The sequence below is a fragment of the Thunnus maccoyii genome, chromosome 10 (assembly GCF_910596095.1).
Source record: "Thunnus maccoyii chromosome 10, fThuMac1.1, whole genome shotgun sequence".
Lineage (NCBI taxonomy): Eukaryota > Metazoa > Chordata > Actinopteri > Scombriformes > Scombridae > Thunnus > Thunnus maccoyii.
The window spans coordinates 12235127-12248760 of NC_056542.1; the positions used below are offsets into that span (position 1 = coordinate 12235127).

Genomic DNA, 13634 nt, shown 5'->3' on the forward strand with positions numbered 1-13634 from the left:
TAAACACTCACACATTGCACAGTGAGAATAATGGAAAAGTCGGATAACCTTGAAACTTTGCCCATCTATTATAAGAGCAGGCAGAGTTAGCCACAGCTAGTTCTATTGTAATCTAAACTACGTTTAGTCTCTTTTAATCCCCACCCACCCAAAATAACCATCACAACTTCATATTTCTAATTTTCTCCTCTGTTGCCTTGTGTCACAGCCTGTGGCAAAAAAAGGGAAGTCACAGTGGTATTCCATATATTAAAGTGAATTTATTTAAAACAAAGCACTCAAAACAAACTGAAATAACAAATTGGTGGGGTGAGTCTGAGAAGTGTAGTTTACACTGACATCTTGACCTTGATAGTGCCTCATGGATAAACCACCGGACAACAGCTTAGGGCAATGTAGGAGCTGTGCAAAGAATACAGAGCAGCCATTTTTTTTGTCTGTAGTGCAGGCAGGATCCTAACAGGACAAGGAAGCAGATTTGTGACATTTAAGTCAGGCAACTCCTCACTGAGTGTCGACATTTTGTCAACTGGGCCAATGTCCTGGCAGCCCTCACACTAACCTATATGTAAAAGTGAATTATACCAAACATGACATCTCATTGACTAATGCCCTGAAGTGCCAGGCATTTGTAACTTTGTGCCAGTGCCCACTGCTGTTCTCGTCACGGTCACTTGGTTTTGTATGTGCATCCTGCATATGTTGTGTCAAATGGCTGAAAATGAAGGAGTGTATTTCGCTGGAGAAGCAGGTGTTTTCCCTTCATTACTTCCTGACAATGCCCCATCTGGTGCGGCGGAGCTGCTGCCACCGACTCCCTGCCAACCAGGGAACAAACACTCGCAGAGAGGCTGACAGGGAAAAATGGGATGGGATGGGAATTGGGGAATGAGTGGGGCAGATATTATCCTCGCCAAAACAACAAGGTTAAAACTTGTGTGGTGGAGGAAATCACCAAGAGAAGAGAGCCTGAAGCTAAGACTTAAAGATTTCACACAGATCCATGTAGTCAGAGATCAGATATGAGGTGGGTTCAAAGCAACTTTAGGGAAGTCAAGGGTAGCTATATTAATATTAATGTTAATCATCTGCTTTGATGCTTTACTGGCTGTTTGAACTTTTCTGACAGTTTGAACCAAACTGACCAAAGTGTCTGGAGGATTTGTGACAGATGAGAGAGAAGCCAAAGCAGATTTGAGACCCATGACTTGCTATACCTAATGTCACCTGAGGGAGGCGCCAAAGATACAGTTTCAAAAGGACGCCTTCAAGCCTTGGAGGCTTCAAGCCCATGGTATAAGATCAGGAGGGAAAAAAGAGACGTGGAAAGAGAAACAATTTTCATAATGGAGCAGCACTCTCTGACTGGAAAACACAATTATGGGTAAACTGTGGCCACAGCGTGATGCTAAAGTTAAAGATCCCCTTCAGCAGGTCCTAATAGGCCCAGACTACAGATGAGCAGGAACACTGGCTGGTCCGGAGCACAAGTTTTTGCTCCGGGCCATTACCGTCATTGTGAACGGTGATTTAACCGAATACACTCAGGTCTGCTCCCTGCTCTCCTTGATGAGTCCTATGCACATTTTGGAGACAAAGCAGCTGCAACAGAATGTCCCCCATTCTCACAAAACCCAAAGGCTGCTGCATGTATTCTGTTGCTCCATCATTTAGCCTATAAGGAAAAAGAAAATCACAGAAAATAAGATCTGCCACCATATCAGTCTTCAAATGTGGGAAAGATGAGTAGGCTGTAGGCCAGTCCTCTACTTGATAAATGGCATGCAGATAAATCAGTTTTTCCAGTTGACTTCAGAGGACTTCAACATTATTGTCTCTTCAAACAATAAACATCAGTTTCATTTTCGTCATCTTTGTGCCACACGTCCATTTCTGTCTGTGAGACTGAATTTGAAATAAATTGGTTATTTGCGTCGGAAAATTAATGTTGGCTATCAATCACATTTAGAGCGAATTGATTTCAATTAATTGGAAGATGCATCCCTTCTTCCCTCCCCTGCTTCTCCTCCTGTGTAGTCTTTCTTTTTTAAAGCCCAACCCCTCTTTCTTATCCGCACACCCCTCCACCTGCTCCTACTCTCTGCAATTGGTCAGAAAGACACACAGGCCCGCCCTATTGGCAAGCTTTTAAATATATTTACAATGTAAAGTAACCAAGAAAAACCGGCCAAGCCATCATACTGAGGCATACTGAGAGAGAGAAAGTGGGTGTGTATGCGAGGGAGCATTACTATGTAAAGACCTGCTGTTACGCACAGAGCGCTTGATAAAACACACACTCGTTCACGCACAGTCGCAAGCGCGCGCACTCACACACACATACACAGACGCTGAAGGCGCTGTCGGAGAGTGAACCTGCGGGTTCATGTCACTCTGATTTCTCCAAGGAAGAGGAATACTGAGGAAGACATCAGAGGGGAATATCAGCGACAGCGATGGCGTTCGCGTCCCTGTGGAACTACTGCGTCCCTCTCACCATCATAACCGTCGCCTGCTTGGCGCGCACTGGTAAGGCTGGAACGAGAGAGAGTGAATGAGTGTGATGTGAATGAGAAGAGTGCTAAGCTGTCTCGATGTGTTGGGGCTTTTCAAGTTTGTCTAAGTCCTCAAAGATGAAGCTGAATTACGCTTGAAATGCACTGGGTCTATTCTGAGAAGAGAGGTACAAGGAGCGCACGGCGGGACAACACGTGCGGATATTCCAGTTTACAATCATACTGCGGACCACTGTTGGTATTCATCACTGTGTAATTAGAATCAAAGCCCTTTGCGCAAGTCTGTGCTACATCCTTTCTGCTACTTGAGTATGAGTCATTGTGTTGACCACTACACGCAAGCTGGAAAGACCCCAGAAAACCTTGAGATGAAAACAAAAGTGAAAGGAGGAGGTTCCATGTCACTTTTTGCCCACGTAGAAATATATTGTGAAATCAGTCCATGCACTGTTGACTCTCGTGCGTCACAGTATTTTGATTTTCTTCTCCGGACAGACGGTGATTGGGGTGTACTGTATCATAGCTGCTGTATGCGTGACGGGACGGGAGGCTGTGGCATATGCCGAGTGTGCGCCTGTGCATACAGCTATGCATGTAGTGGGCTCCGATTGAATATGCTGACAGCCACATGAGAGCTCATAACAAATGCCCGCAGTGGACCAGATGTGTGTGACACACCAGACTCGGCAGTGGTGTTATACTGCTATGATATCCTGCAGTGTTGTTGGGGACTGAAAGGACCTTTGAGACCTCACCTTATCCGATACAATAACATCCAGCAATCTATTATAAAGCCCTGTAAAGGCACCTGCTGTGCCTTTGTTGCTATCATTCTCCCCCTGGAGCATCTCAGTCTGGGACAGTCCTGCACTATTCCCTTATAGGCACCATATATTTTACAGTCATTATAACATGTGCATCTATTTCAAAAACATGGATTTGGATTAGGCTTAATTATGACTCTAAGCAACTTCAGTCTTCAGTGGTATTCTGTGCCATCTGCTTGGATGTAGATTGAAGTGCAGACTCATAACAAACCTTATTAAATTCCAGTGTTTCTAATTGAGCAGAAATAGTAATAAGGAAGTGTGCGGGTATGCACAGATGTTGCTTCACTGGTTTCTGTCCTGTTGGTGGTTGTGCTTTGTTTACGTTGTCCTGAGGCAGTGAAGGGGTTAAGTGCAAGGTCGGATATTGTCACAGTCAGACCTGTGCTGTTCTGTGCTGTGTCTTTTGTATAGAGGGAGAGCGCTACATTGCTCCATAGCCATTCTCCTGGTTGCACTGATACCAACCTCACCATGGCCTGCGCATTGATTTCTTCCCTCGTGTATGTTAGTGCGTGTGTCTATTTGTATGTATGCTCCAAGAACACTGGAGGGTTGATTTATATGCACGAGCGTGGAGGCATTTGTATGTTAGTCTAACTGGAGTACTCTGTAAGAGGGTTGTTTGTGTGTGTGTGTGTGTGTGTTTGTGTCCAGGCAGTCGTTTATGAATATGCTCGTGTGCTGCATGGAAATGTGCTTCACGTCTCTGTATGTGTATGTGTGTGTGTGTGTGCTGCTTACAGTGCCGGGTTTTGCCTGAGCTGCAGGCAACCTCTGCTGGGGGCTGCTCACTGATCACTGTCATTAATCTAGCCACTGACAGGGGCCGGGAGAGACAGGGGGGCAGGGAGTGGGGGGTGGGGGGAGATGTTAGAGGCAGGGGGTGGATGGAGGAAGGAGGGAGAGGAGGAAGTGTAAAGATGGTCTGTTTCTGAGCAGCCCGCACATATCCGTACAAACAGTGCATGCGTTAAGAAACTGTGTTTCTGATAACAAATCAGCATGTCTTGGTCCTTGGCAAAAGTAATCTAGAGGAAAGGGAAAGGAGCGAGAGGGTGGGAGGAGATGGGGGTTGATGGTAGTTACTATGGCAGGATAGAGATGCACAGATTGATTGGGTGGATAGACAGACAACTGGACAGATAGATTGAGAGGGTGCTGTGAAGATGCTGAAGCTGAAACACTTGGTCGTCCTTTGTAGAATGAAGGAGCGACAGAGGGCATGGAAAGATGGAGAGAGTAAAAAAGGCAGAGAAGAGCAAGGGAGAAAGGAAGAGTAGGAGAAGGAAGGCAGAAAGACTTCACAGTATGTCTGACAGGCAGGCCTGAGGGACACATGCACACAAAGTCAGTGCTGTGTGTTTGTGCGCTGAGTGCATGGCTTTGTGGGGGTGGCTGATCCACAGCAGCTGTGGGCCAAACTTGCACCCCACGTAAAGTAACAAATGCCGTTAACTCCACCTCAGTTGCTTGCCCACCTCTAATAGCTACTACACACCCCTCCATCACGTTTATTCTTCCACCTCCTCCCCATTCCTCTCCTATGCCTCCATTACCACCTGCCTTATCGCAGTGTGCATTAAATCACCTCCATTTGTTTATTTGAATGTGTGCAATGAGAGCCATCCGTTAAGGCTTGTTCCCCATCATGCTGTTTGGACCTTGGCTTGGGCTCTGGTGGTTGAAAAACGGCAGCAGTTGGACGTACTTGTGGGAGGAGATTTGAATACCAATTATAGCTGGTATATGTGTGCAAGCATATACTCACACACAATACACTCTCAGACACACACACACACAGAGGCCATGCATAAATCAATGTCGCTGTGAGTCACAGAAGGGAGGCCTGGCGTGTAAACACAAACATCAAGGGAAATGCTGTACACAAAAACTAAAAATATGGATGCATACGGGCAAACACATACATGCAGAAACACACATGTACACGAACACACAGTACACTTACCTACAGATAGCTTACATAGTAAATTAGTTTCTTCGGAACATAGGAAAAGGATTGCTTACACAAGAGTTTGTCTGAGCCGAATTGAAATTTTTGATGCTTGTCAGGTGCAATTTGCATCATGCCAGAGTTAACATTGCCTTTTTACTTACCACATTACGCTAGGCTTGCTATTTCAGTGTCTTTCTTTGTTCTCTAATGCGCTGAAAAAGTCTTCACCTAAGCCAAGGTTTATCCTTTGATCCAAACCTTGGAGGATAAATCACCCCCAAAAATAAAATAAACTTGTCGACAATTTAATTAAAATGAGCGAAACCTCCCTTCCATGCTCTCTACCCTGCCATCTGCTGGTTCATGGTTAAAATTTGAGCCCAGTACACAATGAAATTTCTCAATGTTACATTTTTTTTCCCTGTGATTCCCTGTCTTTTGTAGGTTTAAATAATAGGACAACCTGAACTTGGCAGACAGAGCTGGCATGCCCGTCAACACAAGAGAAGCTGAAATGAGCCTATTTTAGAAATACACTGCTGTTGTTGTGCACGGCCCTGTTTGATCAACTGATGCAGTCTTAAAGGGTCCTGACAGGGTGGCCCACTATCTCAGTCGAGCAACTGCCTCGGCATAAGCTCCATAAACAAATTGGACTGTGTCGCTTCTTGGGCAAGTCACGACTGAAAGAGTTGCAGAGCTTAGTGTTGGGTGGTTTTATTCTCCCTTAGGCATTTATGGGTCCATTACTCAGGAGTAGAAGAAGTTCCTGGGCTCACCGTTTAGTGCAGGTGAGGTATTTTACAGTAATTATCTTCTAATCTGCCCCCCAGTCTTCAACGCAATCCGTAATTCCTTGTTTTGAACTGCTGTTTCACACAATGATTGCATCACAATAACCCCCTCCTGCATCGTAGACTGGGTGCGGAAAGGATTTTATTTTTACATTGATTTGAATAGAAATAAAGGGAAATAAGACATTACGAGTCATTTTGTTCCCATTTCAGTCCATTCCATATCCCTTTTTCACATCCTGTTTACAGTATACTGGGCTGCATTTCAGTGTACTTTTTGTTCTTATGGAGAACTTTGTGTGTAAACAGAATACATGAGGCACAATGACTGGAAGGGGCAAACAAAGACACCAATAGGTAATTGAAGCCTTATATCTCATTTTACCATTTGTTTAATTGTCCATTAGTGAAACTTTCTGTCAATCTAATCAGACCAGTGCTAATGTAGACACACTCTTTATGGCTGCCACCTCATCTCCTTCCCATTACTATTCCCCAGACAGTGCCGCTTGTGATTATCATAATGGTGATCTATGTCGTCCTTATGTGTCGCTCTCTGAGAACAACTGGCGTTTCACCAACTTTCCAGCTGAAGTTTTTTAATGTTGAGTAGGATACCAAGGACGTCTCATCCATTTGCTGGCATCTGAAGCCTGCCAATCAATCCAGCACTCTTAACTCCATCCGATGTGATTGGCTCAGTGCAAAAGTGAAACGCCCTCCCTGGGTGCAGCTTTCCACACTGTGACCTGATGTCCCCTGAGCCAGCAGCTTTTCACCAGCCGCTGACCCATCTCCTTGTATATTTGTCTTTGCCATGAAGGTGTGAAATCAGTAAACAATGATTCCCTCTGCACTGCTTCTTGGCATTACTGCTACTATACTACACATAGGTATTAATCTCTCTAAACAGATATCTGCATATGAATGCAGAATCTGTAGGCAACAGGAAAAGATTTTGGTACTAGAAGCATTGTTGTTAATGTTTGTATTCCATTTTGTAGTCTGAATAGTATTGACCAATCACGTTTGAGCTGGCTTTGGTTGCATGCAGGTAAACATTCCGTGTGGAGAGCAAATGAGGCTAATGCATTGGCAGAAATGCAATCTCAGAACCCATTGGTTATTGTCTGATGACAATTTAGCTTTTTATTAGCTTTTAAAATAAAATTATAGGCATTCATATGCATATATCTGTTTATAGAGATTAGCCAACTTGTCGTCCGGACCGTCTCAAGTTGCTAATTCGACTATAAACAACGACCGGTGCACGGAAGAGGAAGTTTTGGCCAGGATATCCGTTATCTGTTATCTGGATATCCGCTTGCTAAACTGGAATCCCTGAAATATTGGCTGTTGCCCCCAGAGGCTAAATCGTCGTCAGACAGATAGCCGATGGGTTCCGAGATTGCATAGGCAGTTGCTATGTATTCTTTCTACCGGGGTACAAGGTGTAATTATGTTTAAAGTCAGTCAGGGTTGAATTGCAGTCAGGAAAGAGAGACAGAGGGAGAAAGATGGAATTGCGAGTCTGAAAAACATTACAATACACTAAAGCCATGGGGTGAGCATTCCTCACTATTGGTGACACAGTTTCCATGACTAAAAGTAAATGTTTATACCTCCTTTGTGGCCCTGGGCTTGTTTAACACCCTTCCTCGCTGCTGTGACACCTGTCTCCACAGCTCCCGCAGGGCACAGTGCTAACGTGGCCAGACAGCGGCCTCCGGTAACGCCGGTAACCAAGGTGATTATCCCCACTCAGGCGCTGTGACGGAGCCCTCACTAGCTGTGATTGGACAAGAGAGGTTGATTGAGCTGAAAAGGGCAAGTGCCTAAAATTGAAGAGCTGGAAACTGTGTACTCTGCCAATGTGGAGGCTAATACACATTCTGTCTGAAAGACTTGATGTAGACACAAGAGAAGAGGGGAGGATGGCTGGTAATGAGGTGCTCGTCCGGGGGTAAGGAGGATCAGAAAAGGACTTACACCTAGGTGAAACTGTCAATGCTGGGCACGAGGTTGCCAACAAGACCCCATTTCCCCTTACCCTTGGGAGGTCTGTGTGTCCAGTGGGGGCTGGCTGATGAAGAGTTACAAGGCTTAGCTTGGGCATCGAAGGACTGATGGGGTCAGAGAGGGAGAGTGAAAGAGAGAGGAGGAGAGAGGGAGAGATGGCTGGCTGCACAGTGTATAAAAGAGCGAAAGAAGGGAGCAGGGAGGGGAGGGAAAGCACCAGGGGCATGCGTCACAGACCAGTGAAGCAGGGAGGAGCAGAGCAGAGGAGAAAGTCAGGCAGAGAGTCCAACAAACGAGTGAATGATTGCAGGATTTCAGCTCTAAAATGAAAGGGTGTTAAAAAAAAAAAAAAAAAAAAGACAAGGGAGGGAGAGCAACTCCCGCTGTGGCGAATGATGGCTTTAGAAGGCAAAAAAAAAAGTGAGGAAGGAAGGAAGGAAGGATGAGATTAAGAAGGTGGGTCTGAAAAAGAAAAGTACAGGGTGCTGGTGTGAGAAAAGGATGGGGGTGAGGAGGAGGAGGAGGAGGATGAGGAGGAGGGGAGACAGAGAGATGGATTGGTGATACACGGAGATAAAGACAGAGAGAGGGCAAGCACTGTGTAGGTGACCACACCACAGGGATAAGGTGTCATGATCGATGAGGTCAGGATGCACACACACTCTCACACCCACACACACACATAGACACAAGCAAACAAGTATTGAAATTGTTTCCCAGCTGCTCATGGCTAGTCCTCCTCCACTTTCAGAGAAGCTACATGGTACTTCAGCTTGGAGAATTAAACACCCACACACGCACCGGGCTATTCATCTGTCTGCCATTTACAATCCGTCTTCGTATCATTGCCATTAATAGGTTCGCTTTGATAAGATTGTCGGATGCTGAAAATTGCCAGTCAACGCAGTACACTATCTACTGGGAAATCAGATGGAGATTTTCAGTAGGCGGACACAACAATGCTGAAGAGGTCTCAGATGAGTTTTCTATCTTAGAAAACTCTCAAAATGTCTCTGCCATGAATGGGGAATTCATTTGAGCTGTGACCATGTCTGGCATAGATAAAGTGTCAGTGATTTCAGAAACCTCAGTAATGACTTTTTCAGTGTTCTTTACTTGAGTTTGACCAGACTTAATTAATTCAGTTTCAACTTTAAGTTGGGAGAGAAATCAGGATGTTGGTTTAAGATCACCGCAGTTGATCTTTGCAAATTTTACAGAAAACCCTGTGTTTTGTTTTGCTGGTTGCACTAACAAACAGTATCACTCATTGAAAGACATGTGATAACAGCAGCTGCCAATAGATCAAACTGAGATTGCCCCGTTCCATTCTGGACTGATGCCTAGTGATTGTTGACACAGCTACTGGAAAAAAAATATCTACTGCAGCTTTCACTGTACATCCCTGATGATGCACCCCTACGCTCTCTCTGATGTTTGTCTCTATTCGTCTATTTTCTTTATCGCTTTCTCGGGCATAAGACAAGAGCCTCAACATCAGGAGTAGTAAGCTTTGAGCCACTTCATTAGCAAACCATAAACAACCATTAATTAGAGGCAATTAATTAGCAGCACATGAAAACAATCCTCAAAAAGTTGGCCGCTCTCAAAGACCCCCGAGCACTTGTAGGAGGGAAAGAGTGAGAGAAAGATGGACAAAGAAGGAAGAAAGAAAGAAAGAAAAGAAAAAAATTGAGAGGAAAACGCCTGCGGTCATGCTTAATGTGCTGGGGTGAGATTTACCGCAATGATTTGCCGAGCTCTTTTGAGATTCATAAGGTCATCAATTCATGCTCTGCTTTCAGCCGGGCAAAACAAAAGTGAGGCTATGCAGCCGTCTGCACTGAAGTAAAGAGAAAAGAAAAGAAGCCGGGCCAAATTGGATTGGTGCTGCGATTGTTTCTGCAGAGGTTGTTACAGTTGGCAAGGCCACTTAAAAAGTGGCCAAGCACCAACGACCTTGAGGAAAGCTCTGGCTGATTCTCTCCCAGGATTCATTTTCTCCTGAGCAGCTGAAGGGGCATTTAAGTGCACGACTGCTGATTCACCTTATGGCCGTTAACATGGACACTTTTCTTCCCTCACCTCCCATAAAGTACAACAGCAGATTGAAGCGGTGCTTTGACTCATGTCCACAGATGTGTTCCTATCTCCATGTCCATCTGTTGAGTGAATAATGTTATCATGGACTGCAGAAGGACCATGTCTCTTTTTCCTGCTCATTGCAATAGAGGAGTGGAACATCCGTACAGTCTGTGATATTGAATGAGTTTGACACAGGCCTTGGGGATTGGGCACAGTTGCGGGGAAACCGTGGCAACTGCCACCTGCTGGGCCATACTGGTGAATTGAGCTGTGAAGCAGCTTGCAGAGACCAGTGGGGTTCTGCGGTCGGTACCAAAGTCATTTTTAGCTTCTGTGGATACTGTAGCCATGGACAGCAAGTGGTTTTTGTGTCTGTAATATAGATCCTACAGTCCAGAGAGCCACATAGTACACACAGCACGATGCTGTCGCCTCTTGACTGCATATACAGTAACATACTTTATTGCAAGAGAAACTAATAAAAGAAAGCTGTGGGGGAATGTGCTTTCATTCTTGATTGGTTTTTTTTCTTCCCAGGGGCCAAGATGGATGCAATCTGTATTCCACCTAATCAGAACAACTCTGTCCACTGTTTTAGTCACCAAGCATCCAGTGTGCTGTATGTCTGATCCAAAATGACACGATACATAACTTTTTTAAAGAATCCTATCAATATTGACAATATAAAATACATTTACATTTCATGTTGGTGAATAGAATGTTTCTCCATTGAGTCAGTGTTAAAAATGATTAAATGAAAGTAAGAAATAATAGGTGTCATTCTATGAGTCTTGCATAGTGTAAACTTCAGTGTAAACTTGAATTGCATGAATTTGAGGTTATGTCAAGTCACTAAACTGTTTGATGAATACTCTATATGGCAGGAAATTGAGGTTACCAAGAGGGATGCAGGCTCAATAACATGAGGAAAGTAGATGTGTGCTTCTGCAAAAATGACCAGAGGACAAAGTTAATTTCACAATCAATGTCAAAACTGGAACAACTGAGATAACTGAGGAGATATAGCTCATATCTGGTTAATGTGTCACTGTTGGTTAGATAGCTTTTCCAAATGCAGAACATAGCTTAGTAGGACAGTTTGGACAAGTTTCTTATATAATATCATACAAGATATCAATAAATTACATCAAGTTTCTTTTTTTCCCCCATTTAGCTCAATTAGTATTCAAAGACCAGTTTTGACATTGAAAAAGGAATTGTCAACCCAACAGAAAACATTTTACGTATTCTAGACAACTCTATTTGTTCAGAGTGCAAGTACAAGAATAATATTTGCACCAAGATTGCACCTAATTATGCATATTTTCTTATTATTCTTTAATATCAATTTAAATAAAAATCTTCTTTATAATTGCAATTCATTGTTAAAAAAATTATATTCATGACTTCAATGACTTAAGTTATTTGTCAGGGAAGTTACACATCGGCAAAAGATGTCCTGCTTTAAAAAATATCAAAAGCTTTTAGACAGAAAATCAAAAACCTTAAATCCCAAATTAGATTAGTGGAATCATTACAATCAAATCAACATCATCCTACTGTATATTTAATTATTACTTTTAGCTTCTAAACCAATTCTCTTAAAACCATGACGACATTGGTAGGAAGGTCGAATTTAGATTTGTGATGGCAGTATTTGTATATGCAATTATGACTGATGCTTATTTACCATGGAGATGGATCTGAGTTGTGCTGTGGGGAAAGCGATTTATGGGCTTATGGAGAAAATAAAAAACAAACATAAAGCACTGGTAATTAAAAAGCAGGTTGATCCCAAATAATGACTGATGTGTAAATCACTGGCCTTGTTACAGAAGGTGCACAAATCTGTAGCAAAGCAGACAGGCAGGTTGGCAGGTTGGCAGGTTGGCTTAAGCACACACACACACACACACACACACAAATACACAAATTTACATATGCATGGATACAAACATTACGCTGCAATCAGGAGACTGTAGAGACCTTTTAGAGTTTCCAAACTTATTTATGGTGTCATGTTGTGTCCTGATGCTCTGTGCTTTTTAAATGCCACATTCCCACTCTGGCCTTCTTTTTATAAGCCCCCCCAGGATATTGTAGACAAATGGAGAGACACGCCTGGTTATTGTGTTTCAAGCACACAAACATATTCATAAATGCACAAAGACTGTTTTTTTTTTCATCCACGTAGCACCCTTTTGCTGCCTTTTGTTCACAAACAAAACTTGTTTTTCACTCTTGATGGCTATACTGGTTCCCCTCTCCCTGTCTTTTTTTATAGCTCATTCTTTTTTTTCTCCCCATCTGTCTTTCTCTCCTTCATTCCCTCCCTGCTCTCTGATCCCCCACTCCCAATTTTCCCGCAGTGTGAAGCCAGTTCAAGGGCCCCGGCAGTCTGCCTTTTTGTTTGTACTCACCTTGATCACTCAGAAGCATTTTTGTCCCTCCTGCCCCTCCCTGTGTGCCTGTCTTTCTATTGTATGTCTAACCTTGTTGGTGCTTAAATGCCCATGCCCATGCACACCCTCCACTTATGTGCTCCAGGTGCATGTGCCTGCATCCATCTGCTCCGAATGTTACTGGGAGTTTGCAATGAGAGGGAGACTCGCTTGATAGTTGGAAAGACAGATTTTGGTGAAGGGGAGGGGAGGGCTTTTTGGTGCAGGGAAACAGCGTTGCCAGATGGGAAATGTTAAAGTATTGTAATAGAGGCTTAAAACGATCGTATTTTGAGGAACATTAGCGTACATGAGTCATAACCAAGGGAACAAATAGGCGTAAATGTGTAATTTCAGAAAACATGTATTTACTGAGACAAATAACTTTTTGACACCGGCTACAAAACTAGCCACATTGCTGACGTAGTTATATGATGCACATTTGCACGAGAACGACAGCCCTGCTTGTGAGTCACGTTCATCACAACAAACATGATTGGCTGGAAAGACGTCACATGAGAAGAGATGCGTAAACACAGACGTATGATCCATATTTTACTATCCTGATTTTGTCGGGAAATGAATTAAAATGACATAGCCTAGACTGATTACAACTACTAATACTAAGTGTCACAAAATGATCAAATTATCATAGATTATGGGACTTTTGGCATTATTGATCGTACAGAGGGAAAAATTATCGTCCAAATACGATAATTATAGTACATCTGGCAACGCTGCCAGGAAAGCTTGCTGATGGATCTTTTGGCTAACAGTCTCCCCTGTCCTCCCGCTGTTTGCACCCTGTTCCTGCTTCCTCCTCATATCTACCCCTTATACTGTAGCCGCAGGGTATAGGGATGCCAGGGCCAGGTGTAGAGAGATAGACAGTGAGAGAGAGAGGGAGAGAGAGAGAGAGAGAGGGAGGATTGACAGGGCCCAGGTGGCCAGCTTTAGCGCCTGTGCCTCTGCTTTTCTCTTCTCATTTGCATAAA

General features: G+C 43.7%; 1 protein-coding gene across 1 annotated transcript in view; it reads left to right on the forward strand.

Annotated features, from left to right (window-relative positions):
• The first annotated feature begins 2194 nt into the window (after positions 1–2194).
• Positions 2195–13634, forward strand: part of cadm4 (cell adhesion molecule 4) — a 154737-nt gene continuing 143297 nt past the window's right edge. The window contains exon 1 of the mRNA XM_042424823.1: positions 2195–2529. Within this exon, the coding sequence (XP_042280757.1) occupies positions 2457–2529 (73 nt within the window). The 5' untranslated portion in view covers positions 2195–2456. The remainder of the gene's footprint in view (positions 2530–13634) is intronic.